We start from the raw sequence: 20,722 nt of genomic DNA, 5'->3' as shown, positions 1-20,722 counted from the left end.
GTGCCACACACAGCGACCACAACACCCGTCGGCAGCGGGTTCTCCCCCGGATCCCCCCGCCAGGCGGACCAGAGCAACTGTTGTGCTCTAACGCTACGTCTGTGTGAACCTCCAGGAAACACCTTAGAAAGCGGCAGGGACAACGCTGGGGGTTTTCATGCCGACACGAGAATCTGCCAAGGACCCGTCTCCGCAGACGCCGGCTGCCTCGCAAGAGCATCTGGTGCCGAGTCTGCACAGGACAGATGGAGGCAGGAGCTGTTTATTCGCACGGAAGCAGCCTGGCTCCCTCCCATTTGGTAGGTGTTCTCAGCAAATCTTGGTGGCGTCTCAGATTCCTTACCCAGGGCTTTAAAGCTTTTGTCTCTGGCCAAGCATCGGCTGAATTGACTCCAGCTCCTTCCAGGAGTCTCTGGGAAATGCACGTGTGCTCCCCAGGGCCAAGGGCTGCCGGCGGAGCAGCGCCCGCTCGCAGAGCTGGACCATGACAGCCCCAGCGCCGCTCGGGATCCGCCCCAGTAACGCACAGATCGGAGCAACTCCCGGAGCAACCGGCCCCCGCAAACCCGACCCGGCGGCAGCGCAGCGGATCCGGGAGGCTGCGACGCGGTGGGGACGCTCCAAAGGCCCCCATGCCCAGAGGCTGCAGAGCTGCTCGGTGCAACGCGCTGGCAATTCCCAGCCTCCCTGGGAATGTGGGGTCGGTGTGAGCACCACCCTGCCAAATCCTCCTCTTTACGGCTTCCGACAGCCACGGCCGCCGCCTCCGCACGCGCCGTTTGGCGAAGCCCAGCTTGCAGGAGAAGGGCACAGGGGGAACCCCAAACCAGACCGGGGGGTGCTCGTGACTGAGCAGCCGTCACCCAGACACACGTGCTGCCACACCAGCGCCGGCGCCGTTTGGATCAGCGGGAAGGACACACGGACTCTAGGCCACCCCTGAGGACAGAAATGCAGCTTCCCCTGCCACCACCACGGACGCAGGGCACAGCGCCAGGCACGGACACCGCAGGCACCCCCCGACACCCCGTCTGCACGGCCAACACGGGGCCCGGTGCCCGCTGGGTCGGGCAAGTGGCCAACCACCCCTGAGAGCAACGGGCTGCGACCCCTCGGGCCATCGGGGCTGCTCACCAGACCCGGGGGGCTCCGTAAGCCGGGGCCGGGGCGGGCAAGGGCCCCTCTGCCAGGGGCAGGGAGGTGGGGGGCAGCGAGCCCCAGCCCCTCCCGGCCCTTCCGTCTTGCTGCAGCACAAGTCCCGGCCGGATCAACCGCACGGGACCAACGGGGACCGTCAGGGTCATGGACACGGGGGTCAAATCCTGCCGGACACGGACCCTGCATCTGCGGGACGGCGTCGACTTACCCAGGGACGGAACGGAGCCGAATCCCGCGGCAGGACCCGGCGCGCAGCATCGAACCCACGTGACGCTTCAGGCTGCGGCCTCGGCTTTATGGTGGGTTAAAGCCACTCAGAAGGGTCGTCCGAGCCCCCGGGACAGGGCGGGCGAGAGCGTCCCTCGGCGTTCAGAGCAGAGACGCCCCGTGACAGCGGCGGTGCCAGGTGGCTCCTCTGCCCCGCTCGGCCACCGCGCCCGCCCAGGCAGAGCGGCCGCCAGCGGCGCCCCACGGCTTCGCCCGCTCCTCGGTAAAGGGGACGTTACAAGGACAAGCACAAGCTGAAGAACTCAGGTTTGTCCCAAAAGTAGGTGTTAAAAGACTCTTTGGCTGCAAGGCACAGAGAGCTGAGAGTGCAAAGGGAACGTAGGGATGTGATGCCAGTTTGAAAAGACCAGGAATTTGCTATTTATTATTTTTGGACCCCTGATTATAATTTATTCTGTCATTGCAAAAAAAAGTCCTTTTAGATATCTTTGTACTTTAAACACTAGGAAAATTAAGATAGACCTTTTTAATATATATATATTTATATATATACTTCTTTTTATATACACATACACATATATACACAATGATACATTTAAAAGTTCCTATTTCCTTGGTGATTACAATACCATTCTCAGAATCTCTTGCTCTTGAAATGATCATGACTTGATGCCACTGCTAAAAATATTTTGTGCTGTGCGCAAGAAATACCAACAAGACACCGCCAGGCATTTCAGGGTTTGCCACAGAGCTAGAAAGACGCGCTGCCGTTTCTGCATTCGTTCTCAAGGCTCCAAAACAACAAAAAATCAGATATTTTTGCGGAGTATTAAGTAAAAGCTGCTGGGTATCACTGTGCAAAGGCAATGTGACATTTGAGCTCAAGAGAAGATTTGCCTTCATCTCCCTGAAACCAAATAACAAACGCTTGAATAAAAACCTCCCCCAATTTGGGATTTCTGGTGGCCCCGAGATTTTAAATTCTGGCCAATTCAGGTAGATGTTGGGGGGATGAGGGAGGGGTGGTCGTGGGACCGGAGTGGCTTTGTGAAGGATCCTGTTTCCTCGTCCCAGCACGGAGCAGGTCACCACCCACCGGTGGCCACGTGGCCCCGGCAGTGACCGGCGATGGGGAAAGGTCGGGGCTGCCCGCAGGACCCGGCTCCCTGCCCGCAGGGCTCTGCCTGCGCCGCTGCCGCTCACTTCACCTGCGCCACGATGAAGCCGGACTCCTTCATGCTCTCGTAGTACTCAATGGCCAAGGCAAAGTCAAACTCGTTGATGGCCGGCCCATCGATGGCGATCTTCATGAGGTCGGAGAGCCCCTCGTCCTTTGCGCGGCGCGACCGGCCGCGCTTCAGCAGCTCCCGGCCCCGGCTGATCTTCTCGGCAAGGACCGAGCCCAGTGGCAAGGCCAGGGCGATGGCCGCGAGGACGGCGAAGTCCGGGAAGAGCTCGTGCATCTCGGAGTTGCTGTAGACCAGCTTGACGCAGAGGTCCTTGAAGGAGAGCTGGCTGAGGCTGAAGACGATCCGCTTGAAGAGGGGGAAATCGCTCAGGGCCCTCTCGCTCACCACCACCCGGGAGTAAGCCTGCAGGAGGAAATTCAGCTCACTCACCCCGTAGCTGCCGATGTCCTCCAAAGATTGAGGGTAGCACTTGGGGTTGAAAATGGCCGAGAAGGAGCTGATGGCCTCCAGGACGCTGCTGGGGAACCTGTCCAGCAGGTTGCCCCGCACGCTCTCCAGGTAACTCTCCTTCAGGCGCTCAAAGTGCTTCAGGTGCACCTTGGAGCAGTTGGCCAGCTCAACGCCCTTGTAGTAGAGGCGGCTCTCGCCCTCCCGGTCGTCCCGCGGGTGCTCGTTCATCTCGTTGAGGAACTCCTGGAGGTTCTGGCCGCTGGTACTCTTCTGGGCCTGCAGGGTGGTGGCCGTGGTGGAGACGATGGGCTTCAGGATGGAGAGGTCGAAGTCCTCGATCTGGAAGAAGCGGCTGAGTTTCTGGAAGATGGGGAGGACGTCCAGGAGGATCTTGGTGAAGGCCACAAACTGGAACTTCTTGAGCTCTTCGCAGAGGCCGTGGGCCACGGGCGACCGCTCCGCCTCGCTCTCCAGCAGCAGCACCAGCGTGGGCCACGAGGAATCGATGGCTTCCACAGCTGGGAAAATGGAAGTCCAGTGGATGGCTCTGGGGCTCCCCAGGTCTATCTCACAGAGGTCCAGGACACTCCGCAGCTCCTCCAGGCCGTTGCTTTCCCCCCTGAAGCTGGAGTAGAGCCGGTACACGGCGTCCACGGTGGTCTCGTATTTCTGGAGGTACTCGATGCTGACGACGCCCTCGGCCGGCAGCAGGGAGCTCCCGTGGGACAGGCAGTGCATCTCCGTGAGGAGCGGGCAGAGGGAGGTCAGCGCCGTCCCCACCCCGCTCAGCCGCTCGGCCACCAGCGAGGCGCTGTCGGCGCTGAGCCACGTGATCTTCATGGTGGGGATGCCGAAGGAGCGCATCACCTCGCCCACCTTGCCCGCCACCGTGGAGGCCTCCCCGGCGGGCAGCTCGAAGCTCCCCAGGAAGGTGGCGGAGGTTTGCCCGTTGCAGGGCGAGACGGTGGTGGTGAACATGGCGAGGCTGCGGTGCTCCAGGACATCCACCGTCTCGTCCACCACCAGCCCCATGAACGGCGAAGCCTTTATCCTGTGCCTGTCCTCGTTGTGCAGGACTTTGGCGATCGCTGCCTGAGCCGGTCGCAGGAGTCGCGTGGGGCAGGCGGGGAGGGAAAGAGAAACACAAGTGAACTTCCGAGGCAGGGGGGAGAGACGCAGCACCCGGCGCAACGCGAGCGGCAGGGCTCCCGGCCCCGGCCTCCCCCAGAGCGGCACAAGGTCCCGGAGAAAAGCCCTTAAACAAGCCGTATGTGTGAGGGACATGTACAAGCTGGAAATCCCTTTTTTTCTAACCTACTGCGTCCTCCGGCGCCCCGCCTGCAGCCCAGGCACCGGGCGAAGCTGCAGAGAGTGGGGGGGTCCCTGCCCTGAGCTGCGACCCCCCCGTCACCGAGACCCTGCCTGTGCTGGGAGCGAGGCGAGACGCCGACCACCCGCCACCTCGGTTCAAACTGCCGCAGTTACGTTCGTGCTTTACGAGCCCAGCGCGGGCAGGAGCAGCAGGAAAACTCTGCAGCACCTTTTCCTTCTTTACTCGTGTTATCCCATTTCAGGCAAACGCCGCAGCGTGAAGGGAAAACTGCCTCGGTGTGTGTGAACGCCCTAAGTAGCACTTCAGGCTCAGAAATCTAATTAGTGGTTTTAGTCTATCTGCAGCAAAATAAGGCTCTTTAGAGATCTAAAAAGCATGGCAAACGGCCAAGACTCACTAAAAATTTAATTTGATTTTAACAGGCATGAAGCATTTGTAAAATTAAGAAAATCCTTTCTAAACTCTCCGGCTACTTGATCTTTCTGATCGCTCAGTTTAGGGCAAAAGAGGAAAAACCCACAGTGCTCGTGTGCTAATTGAACTCCTGAGCTTTCGTCCCTCGAGCAGCCTGGCGGGCTCCGGTGGCAGCGGATGCTCCTGGGCTCCCCGCGTGCCTGACCACCAGCCCCACGCTCCCCCGACGGAGCCCATCGCCTTCTCCTGGCGTGTCACGTCAGGGAATGACACCAGGAAGGAGCCACGTTGATGTTTAACGTGGAGGAACTGTCAGGACGGGAGCACCGCTGGCTCCACCGGCTCCCCACGGCGCTAGGGCACGTCCCGGAGCAGCCGGGTTTTGGGGGCCAGGCTGGTGGTCCCAAACACACCGCGACGTGCCCTGGTGCCACGGGGCCCGTTCGCCCGGCCGAGGGCGGGGGTGGAGCTCTGCCCGTGCTCTGCCCGTCAGCAAACGCCGGCGCAGAGGCTGCGGGTGCCCCTGGGTGGCCAACGGCCCCAGCCCCGGCTCTGCCTGCGAGTCAGGGGCAGCAGCCCCCTGCCCGCCCGCCGCGGCACCCGGCTCCGGCCCCGCCGGGCTCCGGTCGCCAGCAGGACCCAGCGACCCTCGGCGCAGGGACGACGGTCCCCGGTGAGGCTGAGCACGCCCCTTCCCCCCGGCAACGCGGGCGCAGAGCCCCGGCCCGACCGACCCACCTGCATCTCCCGGACGCTGCCGGGGTGGTAGTACTCGCTGTGCTCGGAGGCCAGCAGCGCCTGGCACAGGTTGAACTTCTGGAAGTCGAGCAGGGAGGAGCACTTCTCGGCCGGGATCTCCTCCTTCGCCATCCAGTAGACGGTGGTGAGGACGGCCACCTTCGCCGGGTTCACCTCCACCTTGATGACCGAGCGCAGCTCCGGGTGGCCGTGGACGCGCGTCTCGAAGGCCAGTTGCTCCCGGTTCACCGCCAGCGCCTGGCGGTGCGCGCCCGAGGTGACGTGCCGCAGCAGGGCGTGGCGCTGGAAGTTGTCCGTGCCCACGGTAAAGGCGTTCTCCGCTTTACCGTGCTTGTTCTTCACCAGCGCCTGCCGACACTCTATGCAAAACATGAGTTTCCTCTCATAGTCAAACTCCAGCCAGGTAAATTCTTCCTTCCAGTGCTCATTGAAATAGCGCTTACACTTTTTATTGGAATTGGAAGTTTCCCCAGCTGGTTTTTTCCCTGGAGGCACCATATTGCTGGGGCTGGGAAATCAAACACTACGGTTGAACTGAAACGTGCCTTGGAGGAGCAGCCTCTACATTTAATTTAGTAAGAAGGTCTATTACAACTCTCCCGGTCCGACTGGAGATGAAAGAGACACAAGGGAAAGGGATTAGGGCCCTGCAAACCTCAGCCTGCGCTCATCGTTTATTCTCGGCTGCTAACGAAGAGCTGCGGTGGCGCGGCGGGGCAGCCCCGGCCCCGCGCCGGGGGATCCCACCGAGCGCCTCGCTGGCGGCACCGGCTGCTCTGGGGGTCAGCGGTGGGACTGGCACCACGCAGGGGCTGTCCCCGTGACCCCAGGGAGACCCAAACACGCTTCCCATCACCCAGAGCTCCGTGCCGCGGCTGCTGCTGGGAAGGCTCAGCGCTGGCTTTGGACCAAATGTCTAAAAACGAGCGTCCAGCCCCACGAGGATCAGCACCCGCTGGCGACGGCGAGTGCCGGAGACCCGGAGCTGAGCGGGGATGACTTGGAGGGCGGCTCAGAAACACACGCTCGCGCTCACACGTGGTTCCACTCCTCCCTCGCTCATCTATCCCCGGACACGCCAAAGCCGCGCGGCGTCCCGTGGCGGCGGGGCCGAGCTCTGGGCAGCGCCCCAGCCCAGCACCCCCAGCCCAGCGCCCCCAGGGCCAGCTGGGGCGCAGGACCCGCTCCCCGGCATCTGCTGGAGCCGAGGCTGCAAAGCACTCAGCATGCACGTGTTTAGACCAGGTAGCTGAAGTATTTAAGCTCCCACTCAACTCCCTCCCTACACTTAAGCCCCGCTCAGTCCGAATTCTTCCCTGAGCTGGACTGAAAAACCAGACTTGGGCCTTGTAAAAATGGGGGGAGGAGGAACCCAGCGCAGGGTGGGGAAGGGGGGGAACCGAAACACAGAGGGAAAAGGAAAGAAAATGGACATTCAGCAGCAGCACAAGCCAGGGAATATCGTCAGTCAGCGCGACTTGCTGAGAAACCCACGAGGAACTTGAGGTTTTTCTAAAGAACAAACCCCCAGGCACCGGAGCCGTTACCACAGCGCTCAGGAGGAGCCTCATGATTTAGGTGTGAGAGCAACACCCCGCGCCCCAGCGCTGCAGAGCCCCGCTCCGGGGAGCAGGGCTTCCCCTCGGGGTGCCCTGGGCGATGCCGGCGGGGTGCTGGGGGAGCTGCCGTCACCCAGCCACCCCCCCAGGGCAGGGGAACGTGCCTTAGTGGCAGCGGGAGGGGAAGGGGCGGCCATCCTCCGTGCCTGCGCCTGCCCGGGGTGCCCAGGAGCAGCCGCCCGTCCTCGCTCGCTGCCTTGCTGCTCCCCCCAGGCCCAGCCCGAGCCGTGAGTCTTCCCCCGGCTCCGGCAGATTCTTCGGGCTCTGCGCGGCTTTCCCGGGACGCCTCCTCCTCCTGTCCCGAAGGAGGGTGACGTGCCAAAGCCTCCTGCCACGCCAGACGGGAGCAGCACTCCTGCATCACGGAAACCAGAGAAACCTGGTGAAAAGGCGTCGAAGGCCAGGAAACGCCTCCCTGTCCGGAGAGCAAACAGGCCAGCCCCGGGCAGGAGCCGGCAGAGGAGGCGGCAGCACCGGCCCGGCCGCAGGCACCGCACCCCCCAGAGCCGGGCGCTGCGGACCCTCAGACGGCGCCGACCCTCGGAGCCCGGGTGCCCCATCGCTGCCGTCCGGGTGCGTCACGGCCCCGGCTCCCTGAGCAGCCCCGGCCCCCGGCCCCTGGGCAACGTGAGAGCGTCACCCTCCCGCTCCCAGCCCCGGAGCCCTCACCCCGTGCGCTGCCAGCAAAGCGGGAGCTGGGACCCAACTCTGCCAGGGCAGGGGACAGGGACAGAGGGACCGGAGCAGCCAGCCCAGGCCAGAGCAGGGCTTTGCTAGTCCCAACCTCGGCTCTAACCACAGTCAGCACCAAATGCTTCCAAGGAAGCAGAGAGAAGCCGCAGGACACAGCCCCGCGGGGAGCACAAAGCTTTAAGGTTTGCAGCGGGCGCGCGATCCCCTCCGCATCTTCCTCTTCGCCTGGTTAACGTGGTTTGGTTCGTCTCCCAGAGCCAGGCCTCCCGCCTGGGCCCACACCTCGGCTCCGTGCAGCCCAGGGCACCCAGGGAACGACTCCCGGAGCCAGGGGGTCCCAACGGAGCTGCAGCCACTTCCTCAGGCCAGTCCAAGAGCCGAACCGCAGCCGCCGAGCGCCGGCCGGAGCCGCGTCTCCTCAGAAGCACGTTAATTAGGAAACTGTGACGGACTTGCCACGTGAGAGTCAAAGCCCAGACCTGCCTTGCTGAACGTTTCCTCTGCAGTTGCCAGCACCCGTCAGACGCTCCCCGAGGACACAGGCTCTGTCCCGGCGAGGCTCGGGGCTCGCCCCCGAAGCGGGGACGGCTCTGCCGCCTTCCACAGCCTCGCTGAGGGTTCACGGCCCCAACCCCGCCACCCCGACCCCCGTACCGGGCAGGCGTCGAGCTCAGCATGCCCGGCCCCGGGGGGCAGTTTCCTTCATTCCCTCCCTGTCACCCACCCCATTTGCCCCAAACCCATCCCCACCTACACACAGCCCCCAGCTCTCGCTCCAGCACAAACCACTACCTTGGAAAGGGGAAAAAAAAAAAAAAAAAAAGCAGCAATTAGTGTCTGGGGCACACGGGGCTGGGGAGAGCTGGGGCTGGAGCTGAGCACCGCGCCCCGCAGCACCCTGCGCTGCCGCCCTGCGGGTCGCTCCCTGGCCCTGGGCAAAAGCAGCGCTGCGTTCCCCCGGGCACCCGGCAGCGTGCAGGGACTGGGGTGACACTGTGGTACCCACCAGCCCGCGGCTCCCCCCCGGCCGGGGCTGGGTGCCGTGCGGGGGGAAGTTTGGGCAGGACCGGGATTTACTTGCAGGAGGACGAGCGGCCGCTCCGGCCCTCGCGCTCGGGGGCATCAGCCCTGGCTGCCGTCACCTAACGCCCGCCCGGGTGCGGAGAGCGGAGCAGGATGTGACCCCAGCACCCAGCCCTGCGTGCCCGACCCGCACGCCCACCCTCCCCCTACATACGTACCATTGAAAGGCTGCCATAAGCTTTGGGGTGAGGGGGCTTGCAAACTTCCCAGATTTTGTTTTTTTAAATAGGAAAGAAAAAAAATTTTTTAAATCTAATGAAAAAACCAAACCCAGCCAAACAATGCAAAGCCAAAAAAAAAAAAAAAAATTTAAAGCTTGCTGGAAGGCAGGGAGCAGCAGCACCCCCCGCCCCAGCAGCCCCGCTCAGCACATGGGGGCCGGTGCCCGCCGGCTGCCGCGGCCCCGAGCGCGGCGGCTGCGGGAACAAAGCCTGCGGCTGCCGCCCCGCGCTCACGGGAGCATGGGAGCAGCCATCTTGCTGCGAGGACTGTCTGGCTCCGCGGATGCTCCCGGCAGCCAACGGCGGCAGTGGCCACTAGCGGTGGCCAGGAACGGGGAAGGCCGCGTGGCCGTGGCCGTGGCCACCGGGCCGGTGGGGATGGTGGACATGGCGGTTGGGCGACGAGCTCCGGTCCCTGGGGAAGGGGAGCACGTGGAGCTGCGCCCCGTGCACGCTGCTCACCCCCCGGACACCTTCCCCCAAGACACAAGGAGGGCCAAGGCGATGGGCATGGGACACCCGGCTCGTGGCCCCCCCGGGACCCCCAGGTCCCTCGGCCAGCAGGACGGGCGGCAAAAGCATCTGCACCAGCCAGGGGTGCCCCAGCCCTGCCCCCAGGCCCCCAGCCGTGGCAGATCCGGGTCGAGCCCCTCAGCGGGGGACGGGGGACGGGGACCGAGCTCCCGCTCCAGCCCCGTGTCACTGTGCCCTGGGGACGCAGCTGCGTGGCCCCAGCACCCCCCCCTCCTGCTGGGCTCCCTAAAGGCTCCACTCGTGCCAAAAAACCGGCTTTTAGCATTAAAAGCAGCCGAAATTGGGCGCCCCTCATCTTCCTCCAAAAATAGAATTTTACACCAACTTTGCTTCCCCCCAGACAAGGTTCCTGAGGATGCAAAAATCCCGCAGAGCACCAGTGTCCCGCAGGGGGCCCGACGGGGACACCCCGCCCGTTCCCCAGCCCGCAGCACGGCCGCGGGGCCCCGGAGGATGCTCCCGGCTCCAAGGCAGAGCCAGGCCTCGGCGAGGGCCGCGGTACGTGCCTGGGTTAGGGGCTGCATTGTACCTGGCTCCGCACGGGAGGGGACGGCGGCCCCCAAGGAATCCCCCTCCTTAGGCTCCTCCACATGTCCCGGGGCAAGAGGCTCTTCCTGCTCTCGGGACATTCCTGCCCGGCCACCTCAGCCCAGGGTTAATGCTAACAGGAGCCGGGTGAAACCAGAGACGGGGCTCCAGGGGTGAAAATATGCACTATTTATTCTTGTGCTAATGCCAGCGAGAAAGGAGGACTCAGCCTTTTTAATCAGTTTTCAGGCAGGAGGCTGCGGTCGCACCCCCCAGGGCCCAGCATCCGGAGCGGGATCGCAGAGGTCTCCGGTCCCGGGGGGGGGGCTCGGGCCGACCCCGTTTCCCACGGCCCCAGCAGCGCTTGGCCCCCGCCGAGCCCCGGCACCGGGATCCACCGGCAGGACCCGGGGGGCTCAGGCGGGAACGCTCTTGGTTTTCCCCCCCCCCCGTTCCCGAAGGCAGCGGCCGGGTCCGACCCCGCAGGCGGCTCCTGCCCCAGCGCCGGGACGGGGAGCCCAGGCCGGAGCAGGGGGACGGGGTGCGCCCAGGAGCCCCCCGCAAAGTCCGGGAAAACAGGTGCATTTGGCAAAAGCACCCACTGCCCACCCCCCCCCGGCCCCCACCAGCACCAGACACAAAGGCACGAGCCCAGCGGAGCCGGGCAGAGAAAATCTGCAGCGGGGAAACAAAACCGCGGCGGGGAGAAACAACCGGGACAGGCAGGAGCCCCAAACCCCGCTGGGAAACCAACCGGGGCCACACGTGGCACCGCAGCCGGCTCAGTCCGGGCGGGATGGGGGACGGGGCGGGTGGGTGCCCCGCGGGGCGTTTCACTGACAGACGCGGGGACGAGGCGCCCGTCGCCCACCGAGGGGGTCCCCCGAGACGCTGGGGTGTAGCTGGGGCCCAGGCGCGGGGCCGCCTTCCTGCTGCCAACCCGGGGCAGCCCGATGGGAGCGAGGGGGGGACGGGGACAGACACACGGACGCTGCCAGGGGCCGAGCCGAGGCACACTGAGCCTGGGGGGGGACGGCTGGGAAAGCGGGGGCTGCGGGGTAAGGGCAGGCTCTGCCTGCTCCGTGCTGAACCCGCTGGTCTCTTCTGCCCTGGGTGCCTCTGCCTGGGGTCCTGCGGGGGGGGGCTACAGGAGGCAGCTGAAATCCCTCCTGTGAAAGAGCCTTTCAATTGCCGCTTTGGCTTTTTTCTTCTCCATAAATTCACGTTTCTGCCGGAAGCCTCTGGCTTCACGATGGATGCCGGGCAGCGTTTGCAGGACGCCCCCGAGCCTGAGGAGCAGCCCTGCCCTCGTGCCCCGGCAGGGTGGCAGAGCTCCTTCCTAAAGGAACCGAAATGGAAATATTTCTGCTTACTCCTCTCCACGGCCGGCTCGCTTTGATTCGATCATCGCTATTTTTCTCCCCGGTGACGTGCCCGGGGCGCTCGGCGGGCAGGTGCCCGGCCTGCACGGGCACATCCATCATCCGCGTGGCACGAGGCGGCCGCTGCCCGATGAGCCACAGTTTCCATCTGAGCCAGGCCTCAGCGCCCCGCAGGGATGGGGGGGACAGAGCCCGGCCCCCCCCAGCACTTCAGCCCCTCACCTGGGAGCTGCATCTCCCTGAGGGTCTTTCACTGCCTCTGTAAGAGGCTGAGCAGGAGACTGAAAACCCGGCCACATCACCCCAACAGACAGGAAATCCCCGAGCACCTTGATGAGATTTTGTTTTCCTTCTCTGCTTTAAGCCAGGCTCGGTCTCCAAGACCCTTTTCCAGCCGGGAAGCGGGAGCTGCTGGTGCCCCCGGAGCTGCTGGTGCCCCCGGAGGTGCTGGTGCCCCCGGAGGTGCTCACCCCGGAGAGCCCCGTCCCCTCGCAGCCCCCCGGCTTCACCAGCCGCCCCCCTCTGCTCCCCACCCATCGCACAGGGATGAGGGGAGCCCCCCCGCCACTGCCCGAGGGGCTCCGAGGGTGCCGGCTCTACATGGGGACGATTCTGGGGGGAGGGAAGGTCCCCGCTGCCCTGCGGTCCCTGCTTCCCCCCCCCAAAGCCCCAACTGCGCCAGGGCCCAGAGCCAGGTGGGGGCCGGGAGCAGCAGGGGCACACGGGGGGGGATGCGCGGGAGAACGGAGGGGAGGACGGACCGGAGGATGCCCAGGAGCCCCCCCAGCCCCGCGGCCTCGCCCCCAGCCCGCAGCCGCAGCATCCCTCGCACCCGCAGGCGCCGACAGCTCAATTTAATCTCTGCCGCGCACGGCGGAGGGAGGCGGGTGCGAGGAGCCGCTGCCTCGTGTAGGAGAGACTCGTCCCTCTGCGAGGGAGACAGCGCTCGGCTCCGTGTCAGCTTGGACAAATTAAAAATACTTCTGCAGCCCCCCCGGGGCTGTGGCCTGGCCGGGCAGATCTGGCAGAGCTGCCTCCTCCGGCGGGATCTGCTGGGTCGCAGCATCACCGTGAAGAGGCCGGAGCATCGCGGGCAGGAGCGGCTGCCTCGGCTCAGGGACGGGCATGGGGCACACACTGGGGGACCCCGATATTTCCCTGCTGTGTCCCAGCTCTCCTGCACGTCTCCAGGGTGCTCAGGGGCTCCTCGTCAGCCGGGGGGGCCCTCCAGCACCGCTGGGGGCACAGGGGCTCTGGCTGGGACACACTCTGGTCCTTCCAGAGGGTCCTGGGTGGGCAGCGGGGCACGGAGAGGGGACCGGGGGGTGCTGCTGGAGGAGGAAGCCCCCCCCAAGCTGCTGACACGGCCCCCCCACCCGCCCAGCTTGCAGGACGCTGCCTCGCGCCTCCTTTCCCTGCGCAGCCTTGTCACAACCTTTCGCTGCGTGACTTGAGCTGGCAGGGAACGAGCCTTGAAATAAACTCGGATGACATCTCTGCGAAACTCCGGGGCACGGCCACAACCGCGATTATTTGTCTGGGCTGGGGGGGGGGGGGGGCAGTGCTCGTCCCTCCCCCACCAGCGACCCCGGCCCGGGCGAAGGCTCCTCCGGCCAGAGCCGCTGCCCCCCCGCGCAGCAGCCGCCAAGGGCAAAGCCCTTGTGTGGAGGAGCGAGGGCCGAGCCCAGGCGAGCCCCCACCCTGGGCTCCCTCCCGGCCGCGCACCTCGGCGGCACCCACCCCCCGGGACCTGCAGGGAGCCACAACCCTGCCCAGGCGATGAACAAATGATTCCTGAGGAGCAGAACTGGACACAGGCCTCGCTCTATCAAGCTCATTTTCCTCCCCATGTCCACGGGCACCGAGCCACCTCCCCTTGGATTTTAATTCCCAGCTCCCCCCATACATCAGTTATTTATCTGAAAATGGGCATTTAGCAACCTCCGCCTCGCAGAGCCCCGTGCCGTGGCCAGTGTCCCCCACACCGGGGCCACCACAGCCTGGCTGAGACCGGGCTGATCTCCACGACAGGCACCGAGGAGCCGGGGCAGGAGCCGGGGCAGGAGCTGGGCTCATCCTGACCCGGGGGGGGGCAGGCAGAAAGGCAGCAGCCAGCATTAAACACTGATCCAGGCCCCTCCTGCCCCTCCCCGCCATCACCTTCTCCCCTGGGGTGGTGGGGGGAGAGGTCAGGGTCCTTCTGAAACACAGAGAGCCCAGTGCCGTAGATTAGTTCTGCCTTTATTCTGGGCATCGTTTAAATCATAAAAATTACAGCCGAGTCCAATTTATTACAGCCGTGGAACAACTGACAGAAATGAAAAGGGAAAAAAGATACTCAAATTGATGCTCTCTCACCATTCCAGTGAAATAACCAATTTGGAACAAATTAAGGGGCTCCCGTCTGTACCAGCCTTTTGAATTGCCTCTAAACCAACACACATTTTTCATGGCGCAGCGTTTCCTCCATTAGCAGTGAAAATTAATGATTTCTATTATTGAAGCACCTGAAGGCTGGTGCGTCCCTCGCACAGCCAGCGCTGGGCTGGCCCTTCCCCAGGGCACCGAGCCCCGGGAGAGCAGAGCCATGAGGAGACAGACGGGCTCAGAGAGGACAAGTGACATGACCAGGGCCACCCGGCAGGGCGGTGGCAGAGCCAGGCTCAGGCAGTGGCCATCCCCATCCCACACGTGCCGGAGCGACGCACACAGACCACTGCGGTGAGGCCCAAACCACCACGTGTGACAGCTGTCCCCGCTGCCCCCCAGCAGTGAAACCACGTGGGCTTCAGCCAGTCCCCCCCAGCTTCGCTCTGGGGGGGGCTGGAAGGGGAATCGCCCCACTTGCAGGGGGTTCCACCAGCTCAGACTTCAGGGCTGCAAGTCCCGGGGGACCGAGAGGACTCTCAGACCCAAATCCATTTACATATTCCCCTCCCCAAGTTTTATAAAGGTCAAAGCCCTTTCCCCCCTACACATGCTTTCTGCTCCCAGCGTTATTTTTGGGGACCCCCCCACACGGTTGTGCTGGCAGCTGCCGAAGCGCAGAACTGCCCCCCACGGCTGCCCTGGGGCCAGGCTGGTCATACCCAGGGTTTGGAGGATGACACGCATCTGTCATTATTTTTTAATTAGATTTTTATTTCCTACCGCTAGTATTTCACTGTAATTTCCGCCACTCCCACCCAGGCCACGCTAATATAATCACTTCGGGGAAGAGTGGGAACAGGCAGCCTCCGCGCTGCCGACCCGCTCAGAAAAGGGACAGAAAAGCGACCTGTGAAATCCCAGCCCCTGCGGCCACTCCCAGCCCCGGGCCACCGGGCGGGGGCCGGCCCCGACCACCAAAGCCTCGGCCCCAGCAGGTGCTGGGAGCATCCTCGCTGCAGGGACTTCAGAAAAGTTCACATTTGCTCAAAATACTTGTTGGCAACTCATTATTCCAGCAAGGTGAGGTCGAATTAAAACGAGTCTAAAAAGAATTTGTGAATTATACCCTTGGGTTGATGCTGGAAACGCAGTGATATTTTCTAGCCCACATCATACTGGAGGTCAAGATTAGATGACAGCTTGGTCTAAAAATACTCCGAAGAGGAGGCTGAGGCTGTCGGAGGAGCCTGGAGCCCCCAGTGCCCCCCCCGGGGTGTTGCTTGGGGTTGAAACCAGGGGCCAGATGTCTTCCCCAGGACACTTTTTGGAGCAAGCCCCTGGCAACAAAACCAACTGCTGCAATTATAGGGAAATTCACCCAAAAGCACCTCAGGGAAAGCTCAGCCCCCCCATCTGATGAAGGAGCCCCAGAGCCAAACCCCGCACCTGGGTGGGGACAGGCTCCCCTTGTCATCAGCCCCGACAGCGGCAGGGGGGACAGAAGCCTCATTAAGCGGCCAATTAACAACAGCAAACTGCCAGCGGCGCCGGGACCCCGCGCGGCCCCCCCCCGCGCCGTGGCACGGGCTGAAGACGGGTCACTCCGAGCTCCCCCTTTTTTTCCAAGAAATGTTTAAACCGGAGCGGGGGGGAGGCCGTTTCGCAGCGGCGGGGAGCAGCCGCCGCACCCGCACCTCGGCCCCGCGTCCCGGGGCGGCCGGCGAGGGCCCAGCGCCGCGGGTTCAGCAGCGAAGCGTTAGCGGCTTTGCAACATTTCCTACATATTTGGGGGCAGAAGGCTGGAAGCAAGCTTTGGGGCGGGGGGGTTTGGGTTGGTTTTGTTTTTTTTTTTTCCCGACAAGTATTTCAGATCAGTACCCGAGCAGCGTTACACGTTCCAGAGATAGAGGAAGCGGCAGCGCGCGGAGAAAAGCCGCTTCCAAACTATCAGGAAAATTAAAGTGACCCCAGGAGGCAGCCGAGGCTGCGTTACACCTCGGAGGAGCCCGCTCAGACGTGTCGGGGCAGGAGGAGCCGCCGTGCCCCGGCCCGGCCGCCCTCCGCAGCCGCAGGCACCGACAGGAACGTGCCGGCGGCCCCCGGGCGGGGGAACGGGAGCGCCGGGAGGCGCCGGGACCCGCACCCGCGGACACGCACCGCACCCGCGTGTGTCCGCGCACGGGGAGCGGCAGCCCCGCTGCCCGCAGGAGCCCTTCGCAGGCAGCGGCCGGGCGCGACGCTCCTTCCCCCGCAGCCTGCCGCGGAGTTAACGCCGGTACTGACAACCCCGACGGAGCGGTCATCCCGAACCCGCCGGTGGAACGGGCCCGTTCCGCTCCATCTGCCGCCGCAGCCCCGCTCCGCCAGCCCGGGGCAGCAGCAGCCCCCCCCGGGCTGTCCCTGCCTTCGCAGCGAAGGCGCCGCTGGCCGCTCCCCCCCCGATTCATTTCACGCAAAAAGCATCAAACGTTCGTGTCGCGGGCGCAGGGACGGGAGCCGGAGGTGACCCCCAAGCGGGGCGCAGGGGCGGAGTAAAGCCGTGTCACCGCCCGACCTTTCTCTTCCCCTTGCTGCGGCCCCGGGGAGGATCGGTCCGACGCCGTGAGCGGAACCCAGCCCCAGCTGGGCTCGGCGGGCTGGGAGCGGGGGGGCTGCGGGTGCTGGGCTGGGGGGCGTTCGGCGGGGGCGCGGGGCTCAGCCCGGCCGGTGCCGCGGGAGGAGCCGCTCCGTGCCGGGCAGCGGGGCGGGGAGCGGCCCGGTGAGCTCGGACAGGGGCAGATCCACGAGGGGGATCCAACGCGCCGAAGCCCCGACGGGAGCAGGATGGGACCCCACAGCCGAACCCGTATCCGGGTTTGATGCTGAGCCCGGCCCCAGCCCGGACTCTCCGGCCCCGCGGAGCTCCGGGGCCCGTTCCCGGCGGTGGGTGACCCCCCCTCAACGTTCCACGCGGAGGAGTTGGGTCTGTGCTCAAGATCGCAAAGGGGAGACCGGACCCCCCCTCCCCACAGCCTCAGCCACCCAGCAAACCAGAAACAATTCGCTGTGTCGCTTTTTCCTTCAAAGAACAACTCGTACCCTGATTTATTTCCATTTTCTCAAGCTCAAGCAACTTGGCAAAAGCGGCTGCTCGCGGCAACGCTCGAGTCGGGTCCGTGCGGGCAGGAGCATCCCCGGCCCCCCCCCCCAACCCCCCCGAGCCCTACTCGCTGCCGGGGGGTCGGTGTGAGGCTCCTGCCCCCCCCCCCCCAGCGCCCAGCGAGCTCCGCCGACGGCGCTCCCGAGGATTGGGGGGCAGGTTGGGGGGGGGGGGGGGAGGAGATGGGGGTGCGATGGGGCTGAGCAGCCCCCGGCCGGCTGCTCCCGCGGCGGGGGGGGGAGTTGCGTTTCACCCACCTAGAAGCATTTTGGATGCGGCTGCCTCGGCTCGGCGCTGCTGGTGCCTCCCGCTCGCCCGGCTGGGCTGCGGGCAGGGGGGGGCAGGGGGGGCGGGCAGGGGCGGGCAGGGGCGGGCTCGCAGCCACCGCTCAGCCGCGCCCCCCCCCCCCATTAACAGCTCGGTGCCCCCGGGCGGTGCGAGCCCCTCGCCCTCCCCTCGGCCCCGCGGGGGGGAAAAGCCTCCGGCGGTGCCGGTAATGGGGGGCCGGGGGGAGCCCCCCCGCGATCGCTCCGCCCCGGGGCTGTCGGAGCAAAGAAACTTTGAGGGGGAGGGAGGAGGGACCCCACAACCGGCTTCGGCTGCGCCCCGACATCTCCCTCCGAGTGCCCGGGGCCCCCCTCGGGGAGAGCTGGTTGGGGGGTCGGGCAGGGGTGCGGGGTGAGCCGGCCGCCCCCCCCAACTGTGGGACACCCCCCCGGCCACCAGCGTGGCCCCCGGTTTTTGGGGTTCACGATCGAGACGCCGTCAGTTGCCCAGGAGCAGCAGCACGAACTCACCCCCCTCCTCCCACACCCAGGCGAGGGACCCCCGAGCCCCCCCGGCCAGCCCCGGAGCACCGGGCGGGTGCCGGACAACCCGCGGCCCCCGGGGAAAGGGGCAGCAGGGGCTACGCTGCCCGGTGGCCACGTGTCCCTGCCCGGTGGCCACGTGTCCCTGCCCGGCTCAGGGGCCGATCCAGCCGCAGCGACGCCACACGGGGTGACGCGGGGGGACGTGGGCTGCCTGCCCCGGGTGGGGGCTCCCCCCAGCCCCCCGTCACTGGGGCTCTGCACCAGCCCCGGAGCCGCGGGCGCGCTGCCCTCCCCGGCGCTTTCGCTGGCGAAGGTTGGGGGGTGGAACGCCCCGGCGGCACCTTCTCTGTGCTGAGTTTTTGGCCTCCAGAGCTGGAGGTTCATGACTTGGTTGCGTGGTGCCTTTTGAAGAGGGAAACGATGAAAAACCTGCTTGTGAAAAGAGGAAACAACCACCTTCCCCCCCCCCCCGAAAGGGAGAGGAGAACTGGGAGGGGTTTGAACTCTTCCCTCGAGTCCAACAGCGCAGCGCGGGGCTGCGGGAGCCCCTCGGCTGCTCCTCCAGCCTCGAGCAGAGCGAAGACAAAGATGGAAACCACGCGGTGCCCAATCCCCCTCCCCGACGCCGCAGCTGGACCAGGCACTTTCAGGCCAAATTCCTGCATTTTGGTGCTCTGAAAAGCACCCAGAGCCGTCAGAGGCAGCCGGTGGGTCCCTCCCCAGCACCCACCCGGGCTCGGCTGGCTCCGTACCCCGCGCAGGGTATCTGCTTTCGGGGGCCGGTAGCAGCAGCAGTAAGTTTAGCCCCGGCACTCGCTAATCTGGGATTGACAGCTGGGCCCGCGCCGCCTGTTACCAGCCTCCCGGCCGGCTATTTAAACCCGGTATTAATTTGTTTAATGTCATCGGCAGTTTGGTGTTACTGCCAGAAGTGTCAAGCAGAGGGGAGCGTGGAGGTGTAAGGAGGATCGAGGTGTAAGGAGGTGTAAAGGCCGGGGCGGGGGGCGGCTCACAACCATCCAGGCGCTGTTCTCCTTATCCCCAGGGCAACCACAAGCCACGGGCAAGTTTGGCGAGTCCCGACCTCCAGGCGGGCTGGACGTGCAGCCCTGAGCCCCCACACTCCACCCTCCGCCCCTCGAGCTCATCGGCAAACGCGGAGTTTGGCCCCGCCGGGCGGGCAGGTCCTGGCTGGCACCACCGAGCTGCCGTGACGTGGGGGCGAGGAGCGGCAGCGTGGGCCGGCGCGTTTTATGGCCGAGGCTTTGAGGCCAGCTGGGGCAGAGGCTAATTGCAGGTGCTGATTACAGCCCCCTGCCATTAGCGCCTCCTGCCCTCCCCTGCCCAGCCGCGGCGGATCGCTGGAATTCCCCCGCGGCGCAGCGTGGGTCCGGCGCTGCATAACTTGCTATATTTGTACGTGGACCCCGGTGCTGGCACACGGCAGCGGCACAAACCCTCCCACCGGGCCCAGACGCGTGTCACCCTCCCAGGGCACCGCCGGCCGCCCCGCGCCCCCGCGACCAAAGCCTGCGGCCGCTTCTTCCCACCGCGTCCTCTGCGGGAGGAGCTGCCGCTGCCGAGCGTCCTCACCGGAGCCGCGACGGGGCCGCGACACCCGGCTTCCCCATCCCCGCGTAACCCCGTGGGTGACACGCAGAAAAAATCAAAGCCAACGGGCATCGCTGCGTCAGACGCTGCCCCCCCCGGGCACTACTCCTCCCCACGGGTTGTTAACCGAAGGCCGAGCGTTGGAACCAGCCCCCTGCCCGGCGCGGCCGCAGCCCCCCAGCACTCCTCAGCCTGCAGCTCGTCGTGCGTGTCCCGTTGGAGGCAAATCCCAAACCTGCACTCAGAGGGGGAGCGTTCGCCCGCCCCCGCCGCAGAGCCGGGCTTGTTGGGGCAGGTCTGCTCAGGAGGCGCCTGCAGCGGCTCAGAGGGAAAGGGCGGGCGGGGGGACGGGGAGGGCCCTTGGGAAGCAGAACGGGTCCATCGCGCTGTCCCTGACGCCACCGACTCACTGGGCTCCTGGTGAGGACAGGCTCCAGGAGACACAACAGAGCGATTACTCTGAAACCTACTGAGGGCAGTGTTAAACTCCTCACTGGCTGAGAGGTGACCAGGACAGGCTCTCCCTGAGCTTACACTCCAGAAGCAGCCTGGCAAACAGTGGCCAGAATTGGGCAATGAACACGACAAAAAATGAGAAGGGAGGCAGAGGGATAAAGAACCCAGCAGGAAGCTCCCCCCGCCCCAGCTCTGCTGAGCCTCCCAGAGCCTTTCTGGCTGACTTTGTTCACTGAGGATTTAGGGTATAATTTGGGGGTGAAAGACGCCAGATAGCATCAAGACCGATACACCTGGAGGACGAGTATCGGTTTTCTTCTGCTCTGTAACTTGAGCCCCCTCGGAGCAGAAGGCTGAGGCGCGGAGCAGCCGCTGGCGGTTCACCCCCGCCAGGCCAGGAAGGCGGGCGCTGACCTTTCCTGCTCCCGAGTTTGCTTGGGATTAAGATAACATATTTGAAGGGCTGAATCCCCCCCGGGGGGTTCCCACACAAAGAGGATGGCGTTTGCAGCTCCCGTTCCCCCACGACCCCACCGCAACCCCCCCCTGCCGATAAACAGGGACCCGGTCAAACCGCTGAGTCCGCGGGTGCCCGCCCCGATCAGCTCGGGGCGCCCTGACTTTTTAATGAATTCCTCCTGCAGATTTCTGCTTTTACGCATCTGTGTGGAGGGGTGAGCCCTGGCCCTGGCTGGCTGTCCCGGGGGGGGCACACACCCCCGCTGCTGCCCACCGCAGCCAG

General features: G+C 65.0%; 2 protein-coding genes across 7 annotated transcripts in view; both read right to left on the bottom strand.

The window, feature by feature from the left end:
* The window catches only part of ZNF385C (zinc finger protein 385C), a 71,172-nt gene that overhangs the window by 15,777 nt on the left and 34,673 nt on the right, over positions 1-20,722 (bottom strand). Inside the window, exon 1 of one of the 5 annotated variants that reach the window (XM_074927050.1) lies at positions 17,359-17,431. The exons of the other annotated variants lie outside the window; for them this stretch is intronic. Coding sequence (XP_074783151.1) covers positions 17,359-17,368 — 10 coding nt within the window. The 5' untranslated portion in view covers positions 17,369-17,431. Of the gene's footprint in view, positions 1-17,358; positions 17,432-20,722 lie in introns of those variants that run through there. 5 annotated transcript variants of the gene reach the window in all.
* C25H17orf113 (chromosome 25 C17orf113 homolog) lies at positions 1,830-9,604 on the bottom strand. 2 transcript variants are annotated; one of them, XM_074927043.1, is made up of 3 exons: positions 9,086-9,604; positions 5,512-7,506; positions 1,830-4,118 (listed from the first exon to the last, which is right to left on the bottom strand). In XM_074927043.1, the coding sequence occupies exons 2-3, from the start codon at positions 6,028-6,030 to the stop codon at positions 2,586-2,588; spliced, it is 2,052 nt and encodes a 683-aa protein (XP_074783144.1). In that variant the 5' UTR covers positions 6,031-7,506; positions 9,086-9,604; the 3' UTR covers positions 1,830-2,585. The 2 variants fall into 2 exon arrangements, with proteins under 2 accessions (XP_074783144.1, XP_074783145.1); XM_074927044.1 differs by having other exon boundaries at positions 5,512-6,140.

Source organism: Athene noctua, chromosome 25 (assembly GCF_965140245.1).
Source record: "Athene noctua chromosome 25, bAthNoc1.hap1.1, whole genome shotgun sequence".
In the NCBI taxonomy this organism is placed as follows: domain Eukaryota; kingdom Metazoa; phylum Chordata; class Aves; order Strigiformes; family Strigidae; genus Athene; species Athene noctua.
Note: the sequence above shows the minus strand (reverse complement) of the source record. Positions and strands in the feature narration are given on the sequence as shown.